A 14,907-nucleotide genomic window follows, 5' to 3' on the forward strand; every position below is an offset into this window, starting at 1 on the left:
AATGTCCAATAGGAAAATTCAACTGCAGTAGCCACCGTTCAACCTGAAGAGGCCAGCACTCAGACGTTTTTACACCATATATTGTAGAATTAAAACACTTTATAACCAAACGACCAAACATTTACTCGAATCAGTGCACAGCACTAATAATGACACAGTCTTACAGATCATTAACTCAAAAAAGTTGTTTTAGGGTTTAGCTACCCTTTAAGTCTGACACAGAGAAAGGGACCGATGGTCGAACAGCCGGGGTTCGTCTTTGGGAGATGTGTGTGTACTTCTAACATGTTTGGTTGGTAAAATAAATGTTGTAAATTCAAATCAAAGCGTCTTCCGTGTCTGGAATGGATGTATTCTTCAGTCTATAAGGTAAAAATAATATAATAAGATAACCTTGTTTGAAATGGATTTGGCTAAAAGAACATTTTGGTTTCGTCTATACTTCTAGATACTTATACTATTTTCACTGGGTTAAATAGAATTGCGTTACTAAAAAGAGACTAAAATACAAGTTTCATTGATGAAAACTAGATTAAATGTCATCAGTTTTCGTCGACTGAAACTAGACTAAAATGTCATCAGTTTTTGTCGACTAAAACTAGACAAAAAGTCATGGATAATTCTGACTAAAATAAGACTAAAATGCTCAGAATTTTTGTTGACTGAAACTTGACTAGACTAAAAAGAGTATGAACGTGACTAAAACTAATAAAAACTAAAATGACAGCTTCACACAAAGACTAGACTGAACTAAAATTAAAACAGGCCACCAAAAACAACACTATTTAGCAGTATCAATTATTAATCATTAACATTATTTTGAAATCATTAACACCACTGGCAGAAGTCTCTCTGAACAGACTTAAAAATAAGAAAATGACATTTGATCAGTATTTAATAGAGAATACTTAAATACTTGTGTTTTCTCTTACTCCACAGTATATACAAGGGATGGTAAGATTGACTGATTCGCATCAGTGCATCGGCATAAACGTTAACGATGCGTTGCATCGATTAAAAAAAAGTGTGCATCGGATACAAGTTGGCATTTGTGCATATACATACAGTATTTGCATTGGTAAAAAACTATTTATTTATATATAATTATAGTATATGTGCTATACTTTTATTATTTGGAAAGTGACCAATAATTTGTGACCAATCTTTTATATGTAGATTGATTTCTCGTCTCTACACTGTTTCTCAAGCACGCTCTCTCGTCACCACCACTTCTACATGAATATGACATATCACAACACTATGGAGACCGAGGCATAAGATGTCAGAAGGCACTTAAGTTAATTTATGATTTGCTGTCGGTCTGAACCAAAGAAATAAAAGCAAACCATTTTGTACCATACTGAATTGCATGGCATCATATTTTTTCCATTGCATCGTATTGCGTTGAATTGTGTTGAATCGAATTGAAATCTGCTTCGTAATAGGGGTGAATCGTATTGCATCACATTGGAAGCTGCTTCATATGTATCTTTAATGTATCGTATCGTTGTCTATGCATCGAGATGCATATTGCATTGGCCTCAGTTATGGGGATGCACTTCCCTAGAATATAAGACTTATTGTTTAAATAAGGAAGTCTGAAGCTAGTTGTCATAAGAGCTATAGCTCGGTAGCAGAAAAGTTTTCAATCAAACATCCAATTACATAAATGCATGTTTTCTCTAGTGGTGGGTATGTTTTTCAAACTTAGTTCAAAGCTCCAATGTTCTAATATTTATGCTACAGCTGTTGTGTGAGCACAATACAACCACACTTTACATAAATTCAGACAAGTCAACTATAAAATGAAAGTAAATTTATAGTGTTAGATGTTATGCGTGTTTTATATACAAAATATGAATAACAATATCTTTGTTTAATTCATATTTTAATAAATTGATTTGTGCATAAATTATTATATTTCATTTTGCCCATTATGATGTCTTAATCCAAATATTAAAGTGTGACAACATGCCCTGCTTTTGGGTCAACGCCTGGCTAAAATGTTTTTATTGAGCTGAACCTTTTTTTCTGAATAATTCTACAACATAACGCTACCCGGTAGCGGAGAGAAGAGTGCTTTTGAAAATCACACACAGCAGGAGTGAAGATCATGAAAAAAAAGCAAACAGCCCTTTTTAAATCCAAGACTTAAAAGCGTGAGGATTAATTCTGACCCTCCCACTGACTGAAAGACAATGTAACTGCTTCATCAAAAAGAGATCAATAAAGGGGCTTTTGTCCTTCCACTTGGCTAAATGAGAACATAAATTGTGCTCTCCAATAAAATATTGGCTGGTAGATTAATTTGCACATTAATCCTTTCCCGTCTCTCAGATGGCTGGTTAAATTACATATTGTAGAATATCAGAGACTGAATCAGACACATTTAAGATGCGATCAGAACATTGAAACATGACAAACTGGAATTCCACCGAGAGGCCCAAGGAAACAGGACACCGTAAATCAGATTCCTAGCTCCAACTAGTCTGAAGCAAGCAAACTAACCAGCAAGCCTCATCCACAAAACAGCTTACAACCTTGAGACAAAAGAACACGTATTGATAATTCCAATTCAGGGAGGAGACCGTCAAATTTGGGGCAAGTAATCAGGACTGATGATCAAAGAGATGGCTATCACATGGGTTCCACGCTGAATTCACAAGCTTCCTTAGACTGACTTCTCCCCCACATAGAAGACAGACCAAACCAAAATTCCTTTGTCTAAAGAACATGCCTTCATTCTCCACAGAACTATACAAAGACTGTCTTTTTCATATGCACATAAAATCATCCTAAAAGGACATTTCTTACCCCATATTATGTTTGTAACCCACATATTAGACTATGATGTTTTAATCAAATATTATGTATGTCTTTTTAATCATTATTGAATAGCTGAAGGATTCAGATGCATGTTTGGTATGTATGAGTGTGGAAAATCATGCTTTAAATGTTTCTTCCAATCAATTCTTTGTCAAGTGCATCATAGTCTTGTTATAGAAATCATGTTCAAAAGTATACTTTGCAAGAGCCTGTAAAGTTTGGACCTCTGACTGAACAGATAACATGTTGATTTATTAGTGGGGTGGAGAAATAAACCAATACCCTGAGCAAGGACAGTATCTAATTGGTCAAGACGTCCAGATGGGACGGTCTGAAAGCCGAGTTTAAAAACTCAGGACACCATCAAATTCTCTCTTAGTCACTCTCTCTCCTCTTCTTCTATTTTGCCACCGCGTTTTGACGCTGCTCTTTGAGCGTGCTCTGGCCCACGTGCCAGCTGCTATACCACAATGAGAAGAAAACCACCTAGTCTCATTACCTCCTTTTAGTTTTATTCTTTTACTTTAGTTTCTTTTCTTTTCTTTCCATGGAGTTTTGTGTTCTAATGTAAGTTTGCTGCAAAGTTCAGCTCCGACTGCACTCGCTTCAAACTTCAACCAGACCAACTCCGCTTTCAAAAGGATCCAAAGACTATTGAACTTCCAGCCAATCAGCAACTTCAGGGAACCCCCTGTCTGCAACGACGACGACACAAAGGAAACCCCTTAACACAGGCAATGCAAGCAAGTAACACCTCCAGGTTCTAACTGAATTGGTGTCTTTAATATAAATTTTAGCCTCACTGAGAAACTCAAAGCGAGGGTTAAATAAGTGATTGATGGTTGTTGAGGTCTATGCAATTGAACATATTGCTGTAAACTTGGGATTTCACATTTTCATTCTCTTAAACTCATCCTTTCCTTACTTTCTCTCTTTCTGCAACGTGTGAATGTGTGAATGTTTGTGTTCATGTGTTAGATTAGTTTATGTCTTAGGTTTATATAAATAAAATCTTATTTATATTTAAAAGAGAAGTATCTTGTGTTTTGTGCTCACAAGTTAATGTCTTAATCTGCCGATCTTGTTACTGTGCTATTAAATAGTGTTTTCATTATATTTTGGATTTTAATATCCAGTGCATAGTTTGTAATATGGCTGGTTCAGTGAATCACCGTAACAGTGAGTCTGTTCAAAATTCCCTATAAAATCATAAATGATTCCCTTTGAGCTAAATTAAACTATTTCTTTAAATTACATATTAATCTTACGTTTTTATTACGTTACAGTATTATCACATCTTTTCTCCATCTTTGTTACAAAGCAAGGTGGTCTTAAAATCAAGAAGTCTGCAACCATGGTATCATGGCCAGAGTATAGGAGGCGTAGTTCAGTGACAATGGAAATATGTCTAATGTATATTCTACAAAAGATGGATGAGTATAAAGCATAAGCGTCAAATCATATAATTCCAAATAGGAATAAAGTGTTGCCAAGGAGAACATTATGGAACATTACACCTATACTTCAGTCTTTTTCCTGTAAAAGCACAATGACTGTTTACACTACACTACAAAGATAACAACACCACTTTCACCATGTCTTCTTGACCACTTTATATTTATGTAATATACATTATTTAATATAAACCACCACCCCATGGCCTAACTACAGGTACATCTAAAAAAAATTGAATATCATTAAAAAGGTCCATATTTTTTGTCAGTCATTTCAGAAAGTGAAACCCATATATTATATAGATTCATTACACATAGAGTTAAATATTTCAAGCCTTTATTTCTTGAAAATTTGATGATTATGGCTAACAGATAATGAAAACCCAAAATTCAGTGTCTCAGCAAATGAGAATATTACATAAGATCAATAAAAAAAGGATATTTTAAACAGAAATGTCAGGCTTCTGCAAAGTATGTTAATTTCTATGCACTCAATACTTGGTTGGACCTCCTTTTGCATGAATTACTGCATCAATGCGGCGTGGCATGGAGGCAATCAGCCTGTGGCACTGCTCAGGTGTAATTGAAGCCCAGGTTGCTTTGATAGTGGCCTTCAGGTCATCTGCATTGTTGGGTCTGGTGTCTCTCATCTTCCTCTTGACAATACCTCATAGATTCTCTATGGGGTTCAGGTCAGGCAAGTTTGCTGGCCAATCAAGCACAGTAACACCATGGTCATTGAACCAGTTTTTGGTACTTTTGGCAGTGTGGGCAGGTGCCAAGTCCTGCTGGAAAATGAAATCAGCATCTCCATAAAGCTTGTCAGCAGAAGGAAGCATGAAGTGCTCTAAAATTTTCTGGTAGATGGCTGCGTTGACTGTGGACTTCAGAAAACACAGTGGACCAACACCAGCAGATGACATGGCAGTCCAAATCATCACTGACTGTGGAAACTTCACACTGGACTTCAAGCAACATGGATTCTGTGCCTCTCCACTCTTCCTCCAGACTCTGGGACCTTGATTTCCAAATGAAATGCAAAATTTACTTTCATCTGAAAAGAGGACTTTTGACCACTGAGCAACAGCCCAGTTCTTTTTCTCCACAGCCCAGGTAAGACGCTTCTGACGTTGTCTCTGGTTCAGAAGTGGCTTGGTAGCCCTTTTCCTGAAGATGTCTGAGCGTGGTGACTCTTGATGCACTGACTCCAGCTTCAGTCCACTCCTTGTGAAGCTCTCACATGTGTTTGAATCAGCTTTGCTTGACAGTATCCTCAAGCTTGCGGTAATTCCTGTTGCTTGTGCACCTTTTCCTACCCAAATTCTTCCTTCCAGTCAACTTTGCATTTAATATGCTTTGATACAGCACTCTGTAAACAGCCACACCTTTCAGTAATGACCCTCTGTGACTTACCCTCTTTGTGGAGGGCGTCAATGTTCGTCTTCTGGATCATTGCCAAGTCAGCAGTCTTCCCCATTATTGTGGTTTGAAAGAACAAGAGATACCCAGAATTTATACTGTAGGGATGGTCATTAATTGAAACTTAAATGTAAATATTCTAATATTTTGAGATAATGATTTTTGACTTATCAAAATTAAAACAAAACAACTTTTGAAATGTTTTACTTTACATGTAATGAATCTAAAATATATGAAAGTTTCACTTTTTGAAATGTTACAAGAAAAAATGAACTTTTTCATGATATTCAATTTTTTTTAGATGTACCTGTATAACACATATTGTGCTCACCTCACCCCTGTGCCCATCTGGAAGAGCTGGATGGCTTTAGCTTTCACAAACAAACTAAAACCATTAATTGGTTCCAGAAGATGGGAGTCATCCTTGAATGGGAGGTCTGCCCTTAATAGTAAATGACAAGGACAAATGCATGCCATAGAAACAGACAGGAAAGTCTATAGAGGAGGTTATTAGGATGCCTACCTGAAAGGCATCCCATGAATAATTGCAGCACCAGCAGTTTCCATGACAACCCCATTTTAAATATTGGAGGTCAGCAAGAGCTCACATTCAATTGAGGGTAAATAGAATGCAGTCTTTGTCCAGACTTGATCCTCTGTGCCCTGAAATCAAAAGACAAGACGAGAAGAGTTAGAAAGTGTTAGCCAGACTAAAGCAGTCAAGTTCAGCAACATTTTCTAGTTTTGTGTCATGTAAATGAATTTGTTTCTTCATGAAAACAGATTTGGAGAAATGTAGCTAAATCACTTGCTCAGTAATGGATCCTCTGCAGTGAATGGGTGCCATCAGAATGAGAGCCCAAATAGCTGATAAAAACATCACAACAATCCACACGACTGCAACAGTTAATATCTTGTGAAGGCAAAAGTTGCATGCTTATAAGAAACTAATCGATCATTAAGGTTTTTTAACTGTAATGTGTAACTGTAAAGTGTATTAACTGACAAAATATGAGTCCATAATCCATAATAATGCTTCCTCCAGTGAAAATATCCATCCCTTGTTCTCATATAAAAATTCACTGACGTATTTCTGTTTTAGACTGTGTTTTCTTGTAAATGGTGCTTGATCTACATATTTCTCTCCTGATTCAGATGAGACAAACGTTTTCACTTGAGAAAGCATAATAAGGATAATATGGATAGGGATAGAGGAAACAAACGTTTAAAGTTAAAAACATCTTAATAATAATGGATTTATTTCTAACAAACATGCAGCTTCCGCCTTCATATGATGTTAATAGATGGACTGGAGTGGTGTGGATTACTTGTGGATTATTGTGATGTTTTTATCAGCTGTTTGGATGCTCATTCTGACGGCACCCATTCACTGCTCCAGTAGTGAGCAAGTGATGTAATGCTACATTTCTTGAAATCTGTTTCGATGCAGGGACAAACTCCATTTTGGATGGCCTGAGTGTGAGTAAATCTCTCACACATTCTCATTTTTGGGTGAACTATTCCTGTCATGTGAACATGTAAATAAATAAAAAAAGGTTTTAGTGTTTAGATCAATACCTGTCAGACAGACCTTGAAAAGTCTAAGCAATGTCTTAGAAATACTTTACTGCAGGTACTGTGAAAAATATTTCTAATCTTTGATCATAAAAAATAAAGCTGACTGACTGTGTGGCGTATCTACACTGTAATACTCAAGGCTATAATTAGAGCTTTTACTTAAATAAACCTTTTCTCCCAACATCACACAAGGCTTTTGTGAGGGTTAAGAACTTGGCCCAAGGTACAAATCCCCTTATGACATTATCTGGCCTAACAACCCTGATCATCTGGAGGGGAGACTTCAGGCAACTAGCTCTCACACATCTGGTCTAACCCAATATTGCTCAAGCACTCACTCTGTGAATTCACAAGTATTTCCTCTTTTCTGTACAGTATATTCTTTGAAGATGAAACTAAAATTAAGTTTATAAATCAGCTTCTGTCAGTACAACAGCAAAATTGCAAGAGTGATATTGAACAGCTCTGCAAACAAGAAGTTAATAGAGTGCTGCAGTGATGACGTACAGTATTTTTGTAGGCCAACCTCAAAGTTAGCATCACACCGGTTGCCTTGACAAAAACCCAATAGGATTTTTTCTTTAGGGTTACTGCAGACAATAAGCTCTGTGACCAACAAAATTTGGTGATTTTTAAACGTTTTGTTTATTATGATAATCTTCACAAATGAATACAAGTTAGATGAGTCTACCTGTTCATTGTGAGGATGTTTAATGTCTCCAACACAAACCTCTGTAGTCCCATTTAGTTAAAAAGCTAGTTTTTTTTCAAGACAAGTAAAAAATAGTTTCATGTAGAATGTGAAATATCTAGAGTATGTGTTAACCACAGACCTAATTTCAGGCATTTAACCAAAAGTAAAAAAATACAAATAAAAATCCCAACAACCTTGACTTCAGGATGATGGAAACAAAGATGATAAAATGCTAACTTTTTTTTTTTTTTGCCTGCAAAATATGTAATTCCTGCAGCACTCTATATCAAGTATTTATGATAATATTACCGGCTGTTTTGTTTCATTTTGTTCTGCTTTTTGTTCCAAAAGCAGAATCAACTTTGCATGTTGATATGGCCATGAATGCAGACACTCGGAGAGATACAGTGAACAATTCCAATAGAGATTTTCCTTATATACATCAGTTCAGTGAAAAGTTAATGTGTAAATTAATAAAAGGTAAACACATTTTAGATACAGTATTGCTAGTTACGTTGTGTTCTTTGCTCTGTCAACATAAATATTTCTAAATTAAGTCAGCTTCGAATCAATCTGCTGCAAACAATGTTTTCTTCCTGAAAGAATGAGCGTCTTTAAACAAATGTTTGAGTGAGTGATTCAATGATTCCCTCATACTTTTTCTGTTCTTGAATTAATCACAGCCTATTTGCACATTTGGATGGGATAGCCATTTGCAGTGGCGTCCGATACTGTAGTCGACATTATCTATAGTGAACTCATTTAATACTACAATGCACCTCAATAACGTGTGTACAACCAATGTACACTCAACAGCAAGCTACTCAAGAATACACACATTTAGTATCAAGCCAAACGAAATCAAGTTCCAAACATAGATTCGGGAGGAGCCTAATTATTCAGTACTGTCAATCATGGCAACGGCCGTATAAGCAGCAGTCATTGCTCCATCCTGGTGACTGATCTCCTGGCATCCCTCAGCCTCCCCTTATCCTCCTTAATTTCTCCTTCACACCGTACAATCATGTTGAGGGTTGTAACTCAGAGCTTGAGCTGAGCCTTGGGTTTGAGCTTCCCTCGAAGACAGCAAGCCAAGTTTGTTTACCATTATCTAGTAAGACTCAATGGGCAAGCAACTCATGAATTACCACATCTTGCAAGAAGATGGCATCCGCAGCACTTCTAACACTCGCAGTGTCCGAATTTTCTCACAGGTTTTTATTTACTCATTCAGTGGACTATATTAGTAGGGGAACGTTGGGAAGAGTGAGGGTGTATGGGACAATTTTGGATATAGTCATACTGTTTTGAATGAATTGTTTAAGTGGATGATTCAATGACTCACTCATAAAGACACTTGACAAAGTCACTTGCCACCATCTACTGGTGCAACAATATAATTTGTAGAAAGAGTCTCTAAAAATTCCAAAAATAATGCACATGATCTTCAACATGTCAACTAGCAGAGTAAAAAAAAGTGAAAAGTCCTAGTTCATGTGACTTTTACAGCTCACTTTTACAAAAATTCCTGATTTTTAAAGTGAATACAGTAACACATGAACATGCAAGAAAAAATGTTGATCACCGGATATAATCCGTACCATGTATGGTATATTAAAGGAATAGTTCACGCAAAAAATGAAAATTCTGTCATTAATTACTTACCCTCATGTTGTTTTTAAATCCGTTAGACCTTCGGTTCTTCTTAAGAACACAAATTAAGATATTTTTGATGAAATCCGAGAGCTTTCTGACCCTCCATAGACAGAAAAACAACTACCACATTTAAGTCCCACAAAGGTAGTAAAGCCATTGTTAAAATAGTCTATGTTGAATCAGCGGTTTGGTACCATATGGCAACGTTACTATTTATTTTCCTAAAGCACTTCCAAGTGCAAGTGGTAAGGGCTGAAAATGACCATGTGCAATGGGGCTTCACCTCACAATGGTTATCCAATAAACAGGTGCTTTCCACAGCACAACAAATTTGAAAAATAGAATGCTTGAATGCTCACCAATTGTAGACCTATTAGCAGGGACTGAAATGAAGGACAGATAAAACTAAAAAATATCTAGCCAGCAAGTGTCATGATAACCACACATCTTTACCTAACTGAGTGAAGTCTTTTGGCAGGACACAAATAAAACATCCTTCATCTGTCACATCCAATGATGTCAAAACCTCCTTGAGAGAATTAGACATTAGCATTGCTATTCATCTTAGACAGTTGCAAATCATGTGCTGCTAACATGTTTCAGTAGCTGTCAATGGATAGACATTTTCCTCATAAGGTTGCCACATGTCATTTTTGACCCACTTTGACCCAGTGCAAAAATTAAATAATACTCAGGCATCCGCATGTCACAAATCTGTGCATACAAAAACAAGAACAAGCATCATTAACCATCTCTTGTGTCCACATGAAATCAATAAACAGCACTAACATAAACTTAGAAAATGACAACATAACTATCACACGCCTCTGTAAAAACTTGCCTTTACTATCAGGCTTCATGCATGCAATTGGCCCTTTAAATGTTTTCTTTGTTTGTGTGATTGGCAGTTCATCCATTATGGCTTGTGGATGCATTTCAAATCTGTGAACATGACATGCAATATACTGTATGTCTCGCTGTAATGCTGCGGTCCGAGCGCTCACAGCCAAGAATCTGAGCTGAAAATGAGCCCACAGAGAATTTCTCTGTCCTTTAAATTCTGCTTGATGCCATAACTCTGCTTGATGCTATAATAAAAGCCAAAATATGGCATGTTTTATGATTTAGAAATGGGATCTGTCTGGAATATTTGCAGACATTCACATTTGCATGGAAATCAGACAAAAGAGAGCAAGAATAAGGCACAGAACTCCCATTCGTACAACATAAAAACACGTCTAAGAGCAAGACTCTGGAAAGCATGCAGTGTCTGGCTTTAAAGAAAATGCCGACGTGAGCTTGACCTTGGTGCTACCTCTGTCTAGAAATCCATCAATTTTTCAATGAAGTCAGTATTAATAGAATCTCCACTTTGCTGTTCATGGGATTCACACAAAATGTACAGTATGCGTGCTCTCTGATTTTTAAACATAAATGAGACAGACACCCACTCTTCCCAGACCTGGCCTGATCGTGGGTAGAAAGTAACACTTTAAATCTTTTATCTGGTTCCCTTGACTTCACTTGATCCACAAACACCATCTTTGAGTTTCTCTGTAAACCCAAGTATGATTTCACTTATAGGCAACCGGTCCCTTTAAAGTGCAAAATTAACTGTGGTGTTGTTAAAACCTCAGCTGACATGAACATTTGAGAGTAGCGGTTGACAACACGGTCGAGGAGCGTGTAAAAATTCTCCAGCTGGTATTGTGCACTCAAACTGAACTAGAGGGTGTGAATGAAAAATTAATGTTCAGCATCCAAAAGAGCCAAGAAACCACAGTTACAAGATTTATCTAGCTGGATATGACTGAATTTTGAATGAAGCACCACAGAGAATCTGCTGGTTTGCATTCACACTTCTATTCATATTATACCACTGTCTCCCGTATGGACGTCTATGGGTCAAGTATACAAGTACACTTTATATGCATCAGTACAATTTTTTTTGCTTGTTTTTACCAACATAGGGATAAACTAAAATGATTTTTGATAGCATCTGTGGCACGGGACCCCGAATATTCCTTTATTCTCTCTCTTTAATGACAGAGTTGTGCACTCAGACTGAAACTATTCATGCAGTTTCTGACAAAAACTGTATTATTTGGCTGTGAAATTGGTGGTACAGAGATTTGAAGCATGCATCCAGCAGGTACGACACATCTCACACCTTAGCCTCGACCTGCTGCATATAAACATCAGCTCTCTATGACTCAACAAGCAATGCTGGGAGAAGGAGAAAATGTAATATGTCACAGAAGACAAGCCTTCCTCCTTGTCTCTTCCCCCTAGACTTGCATCAACACAGAGGTGTGTGCAAACAATCTGGCTTCCCTAATGATGCTTTGAGAAATCATTCAGTGTTTTTTTTTTCTCTGACAAGCCAGCAGAGTGCAGCAAAAACTGCCTCTACTTCTAGTGCAAATTATTGCCATGTATGAATGAGTGCTCATTTTTATTCTTGAATTTATTCTTTCTACAAAACAATGCCTTAAATTATACATAAACTGCCTAATGCTGTATATCAAGTTTTGAGAAAATAACACCAAACATGAAAAAATAAATAGGCCTACTTTTACTAGAGATTCTAATTGTATGAAGATTGTGATTACTAAAATCAAAATACAGGTTTAACACATAAAACCATATAACGACTAATTATAAAAATAAAAGAAAAAAAGAAAGAAATCAGATGCATTGTCTTATTTGATTGCAAGGCTGGATTTAATGTCACTGCTTATTTAATCTTCAGAATAACTATGGGAGAGAGGGACATAGATTGGATGAGGTATTGTGAAAGACTTAAATCAAGCCCATTGTCAAGAAAAATACAACTTTCATTTGAGAGATTCTTCTTGTGAAATAAATCTATTTCAAAAACCTCTAATCAAAATGCAGCATGAGGTTTGTCCATGAGGGAAGTCAGTTTGTCAACTAGATCTTTCAAACAACAAAAAACAAAAACAAAAAAAACAATCAATCAATAAATCAATCCTAATTTAATTCACATCATTAAAAGGAAGGTTCCTCTCAACCCAAATCTCCAGTGGCATCATAAACACAAACAGAATAGTAATTTGGCAGGCAGGGTACATTTGTAATGATGCTCCACAATTTTAGTGGTTAGACAGACTGGAACAGATTCCAACCAGTTCTTGCAAGACCTATATTTTATAATTCATTCACAGATGGATAACTGAGAGAGGTCCATAGGCTGCAGCATGGCAGTGTCTGGACAGATGTTAATGTTGCTCAGGTTCACTGTCCAAAAATGGTTGTAAAAAATGGAGAGTAGAGAATCTAAGAATAGAGAATCTAAGAATGTGGACTAATTATGCAATATTAATGAAATGAAAAGTGGAATGGAGACCGTAATTTTTAATCTGAATGATGAGTTTGCAATAGCAAAAAATAAAGGTTCCTCAAAGGTTCTTGAATCGGTTATGTGGTTCTTTAGAGGTTAAAACAGCTTTCATAATAGTATTTTGGTTATGGGCTCTTCATTTTGATGGTTTCCTAAAGAATAGAGAATAAAAACTACTTTGTGGAGCTTGGAATGATTTTCCCACTGAATAATTGCAGCAGACTCTAAAACACTTCTGTTCTAATTGCAACCTTTATTTTTTAAGACTAGACCAAATTAGGAAAATGGGTTCACTAACATAAGCAAAAGCATTTACTAACATAACCAACATTTATCTATTTTATATTCTGCTTCTGTGAACGATCTACCAAAATCATATAACTCTGACAAACATTTCTCAGCCCATAATACAACAGGCTGCAGAATAATACCTCACCTAAATATAAAGCGTCATATGTCTTCTTCTTCTTTTAAATAGCCTTCAACTATTAGTGTTGTTCTGTCTCAAACTCGTTTACCTGTTTGACTTCCCACAGTTTTCAGCCTCTTCGCGTCTGCCACTGTAACAGCAGCATCTCTCCAGCCATTCCACAATGCCAGAGACGAGACGAGCGCTCTTCACAAGTGCAACTGCCACAGAGGAATTCTTTCCGCTATTTTCTGCCTTCGGAAATCCAAGATACTCCTTAAGAAACGGTAAGACGCGCTGGTGATACCCGGCTGGATTACTGTGCGGCAAATGAGAAGTAAAGCAAACGCGTTACGCATGGAGTATCCTCAACTCAGCCTCACAGAGAGAGGTGAATGCGCGGATCCACTCCACACTGCGCCACGCGTCAACGTGTGCGGAGCCGCTCGCGCTCACATCCCCGCTGTGACGCAACACAAACTTCACATCACTTGATCTGCTGTCGGTTCATCAGCACTGATGAAACAAAACACCGAATCCCGTGGAAAGAGAGTGGGAGGAATATAAAAATACTTTTTGAGTCGTAAAAAAGTGTTAGAAGATTCATCAATAATGGATTAAACACATGATATCAGGTTTCAAATTTCCTCAGTGTTTGAGACCTGTGCTGATATGCACATTTCTTATTGGGTAGAAGTTGGGGGAAGTGCCTGTTAAACTGAGCAGTATTATTATCCCCTGAAAGGAAAGACATTTAGAAAACCTATTCATTTTAAAGTATCTCATGAATTAATGAGAAAATAAAATTGGCACAAAATCCACAACTGAAGAACTGGCTCCTTTTCAATTAATGAGTGTAAATTTGAATTGAATTGGCCCACATGAAATTGAATTGAGGATATTTTTCAAGGTAATGCAATACGACTTATATAATTATATTATTAATTATGCCTATTTGTTTCCTGATATGTTGAATAACTAAGCTCAGTCCTGTTGAAACTATTATCACAGCTGTTTAATTAGCTTGATATATATATATATATATATATATATTAAAATATAGAATTCTGCTTGCATTCACACTTCAGTTCATAAACCACTGACTCCAATAGCTTGCATAGCTATAGATATCAACTTATTGAGCCTTATTCAATCCTTAATTATTTTATTGTATAATAATCATTTTATATAAGCAATAAAGGCTCAAGGCAGTATTATGAAAGTCACTCATCTTTGTGTTATGTGGTGGAAAATACTTACAGAATTTAAAGTTCTTTGAATTTCATTCCATTTTAAATCTACTTCCTTCACATCATCCTCATTTCAATTTCAGGAATACACTCATATCCAACATGCCATCAGAGATCAAAAACAGAGGCTGTATCAGCCTTTTAGCAGCTGTTCCTCGACTTTATGCCTTTCTATTCTAATTTAGGCCTGCTTAATCAGTGTGCAATGATTGTGATTTTAACGGTAAAAAACTGTGAAAATGCTACGGTAAAAACCT

The 14,907-nt window shown here is 36.6% G+C and overlaps 1 protein-coding gene across 1 annotated transcript in view; it reads right to left on the reverse strand.

Annotated features, from left to right (window-relative positions):
• The window catches only part of LOC306861052 (contactin-4-like), an 86,281-nt gene extending 72,414 nt beyond the window's left edge, over nt 1–13,867 (reverse strand). The window contains exons 1-2 of the mRNA XM_079403121.1: nt 13,510–13,867; nt 6,223–6,362 (exon numbers count right to left, since the gene is read on the reverse strand). Of these exons, the coding sequence (XP_079259247.1) occupies nt 6,223–6,277 (55 nt within the window). The 5' untranslated portion in view covers nt 6,278–6,362; nt 13,510–13,867. The remainder of the gene's footprint in view (nt 1–6,222; nt 6,363–13,509) is intronic.
• Nucleotides 13,868–14,907: the final 1,040 nt, after the last annotated feature.

Source organism: Barbus barbus (genome assembly GCF_936440315.1).
Source record: "Barbus barbus genome assembly, chromosome: 41".
NCBI classification, from domain to species: domain Eukaryota; kingdom Metazoa; phylum Chordata; class Actinopteri; order Cypriniformes; family Cyprinidae; genus Barbus; species Barbus barbus.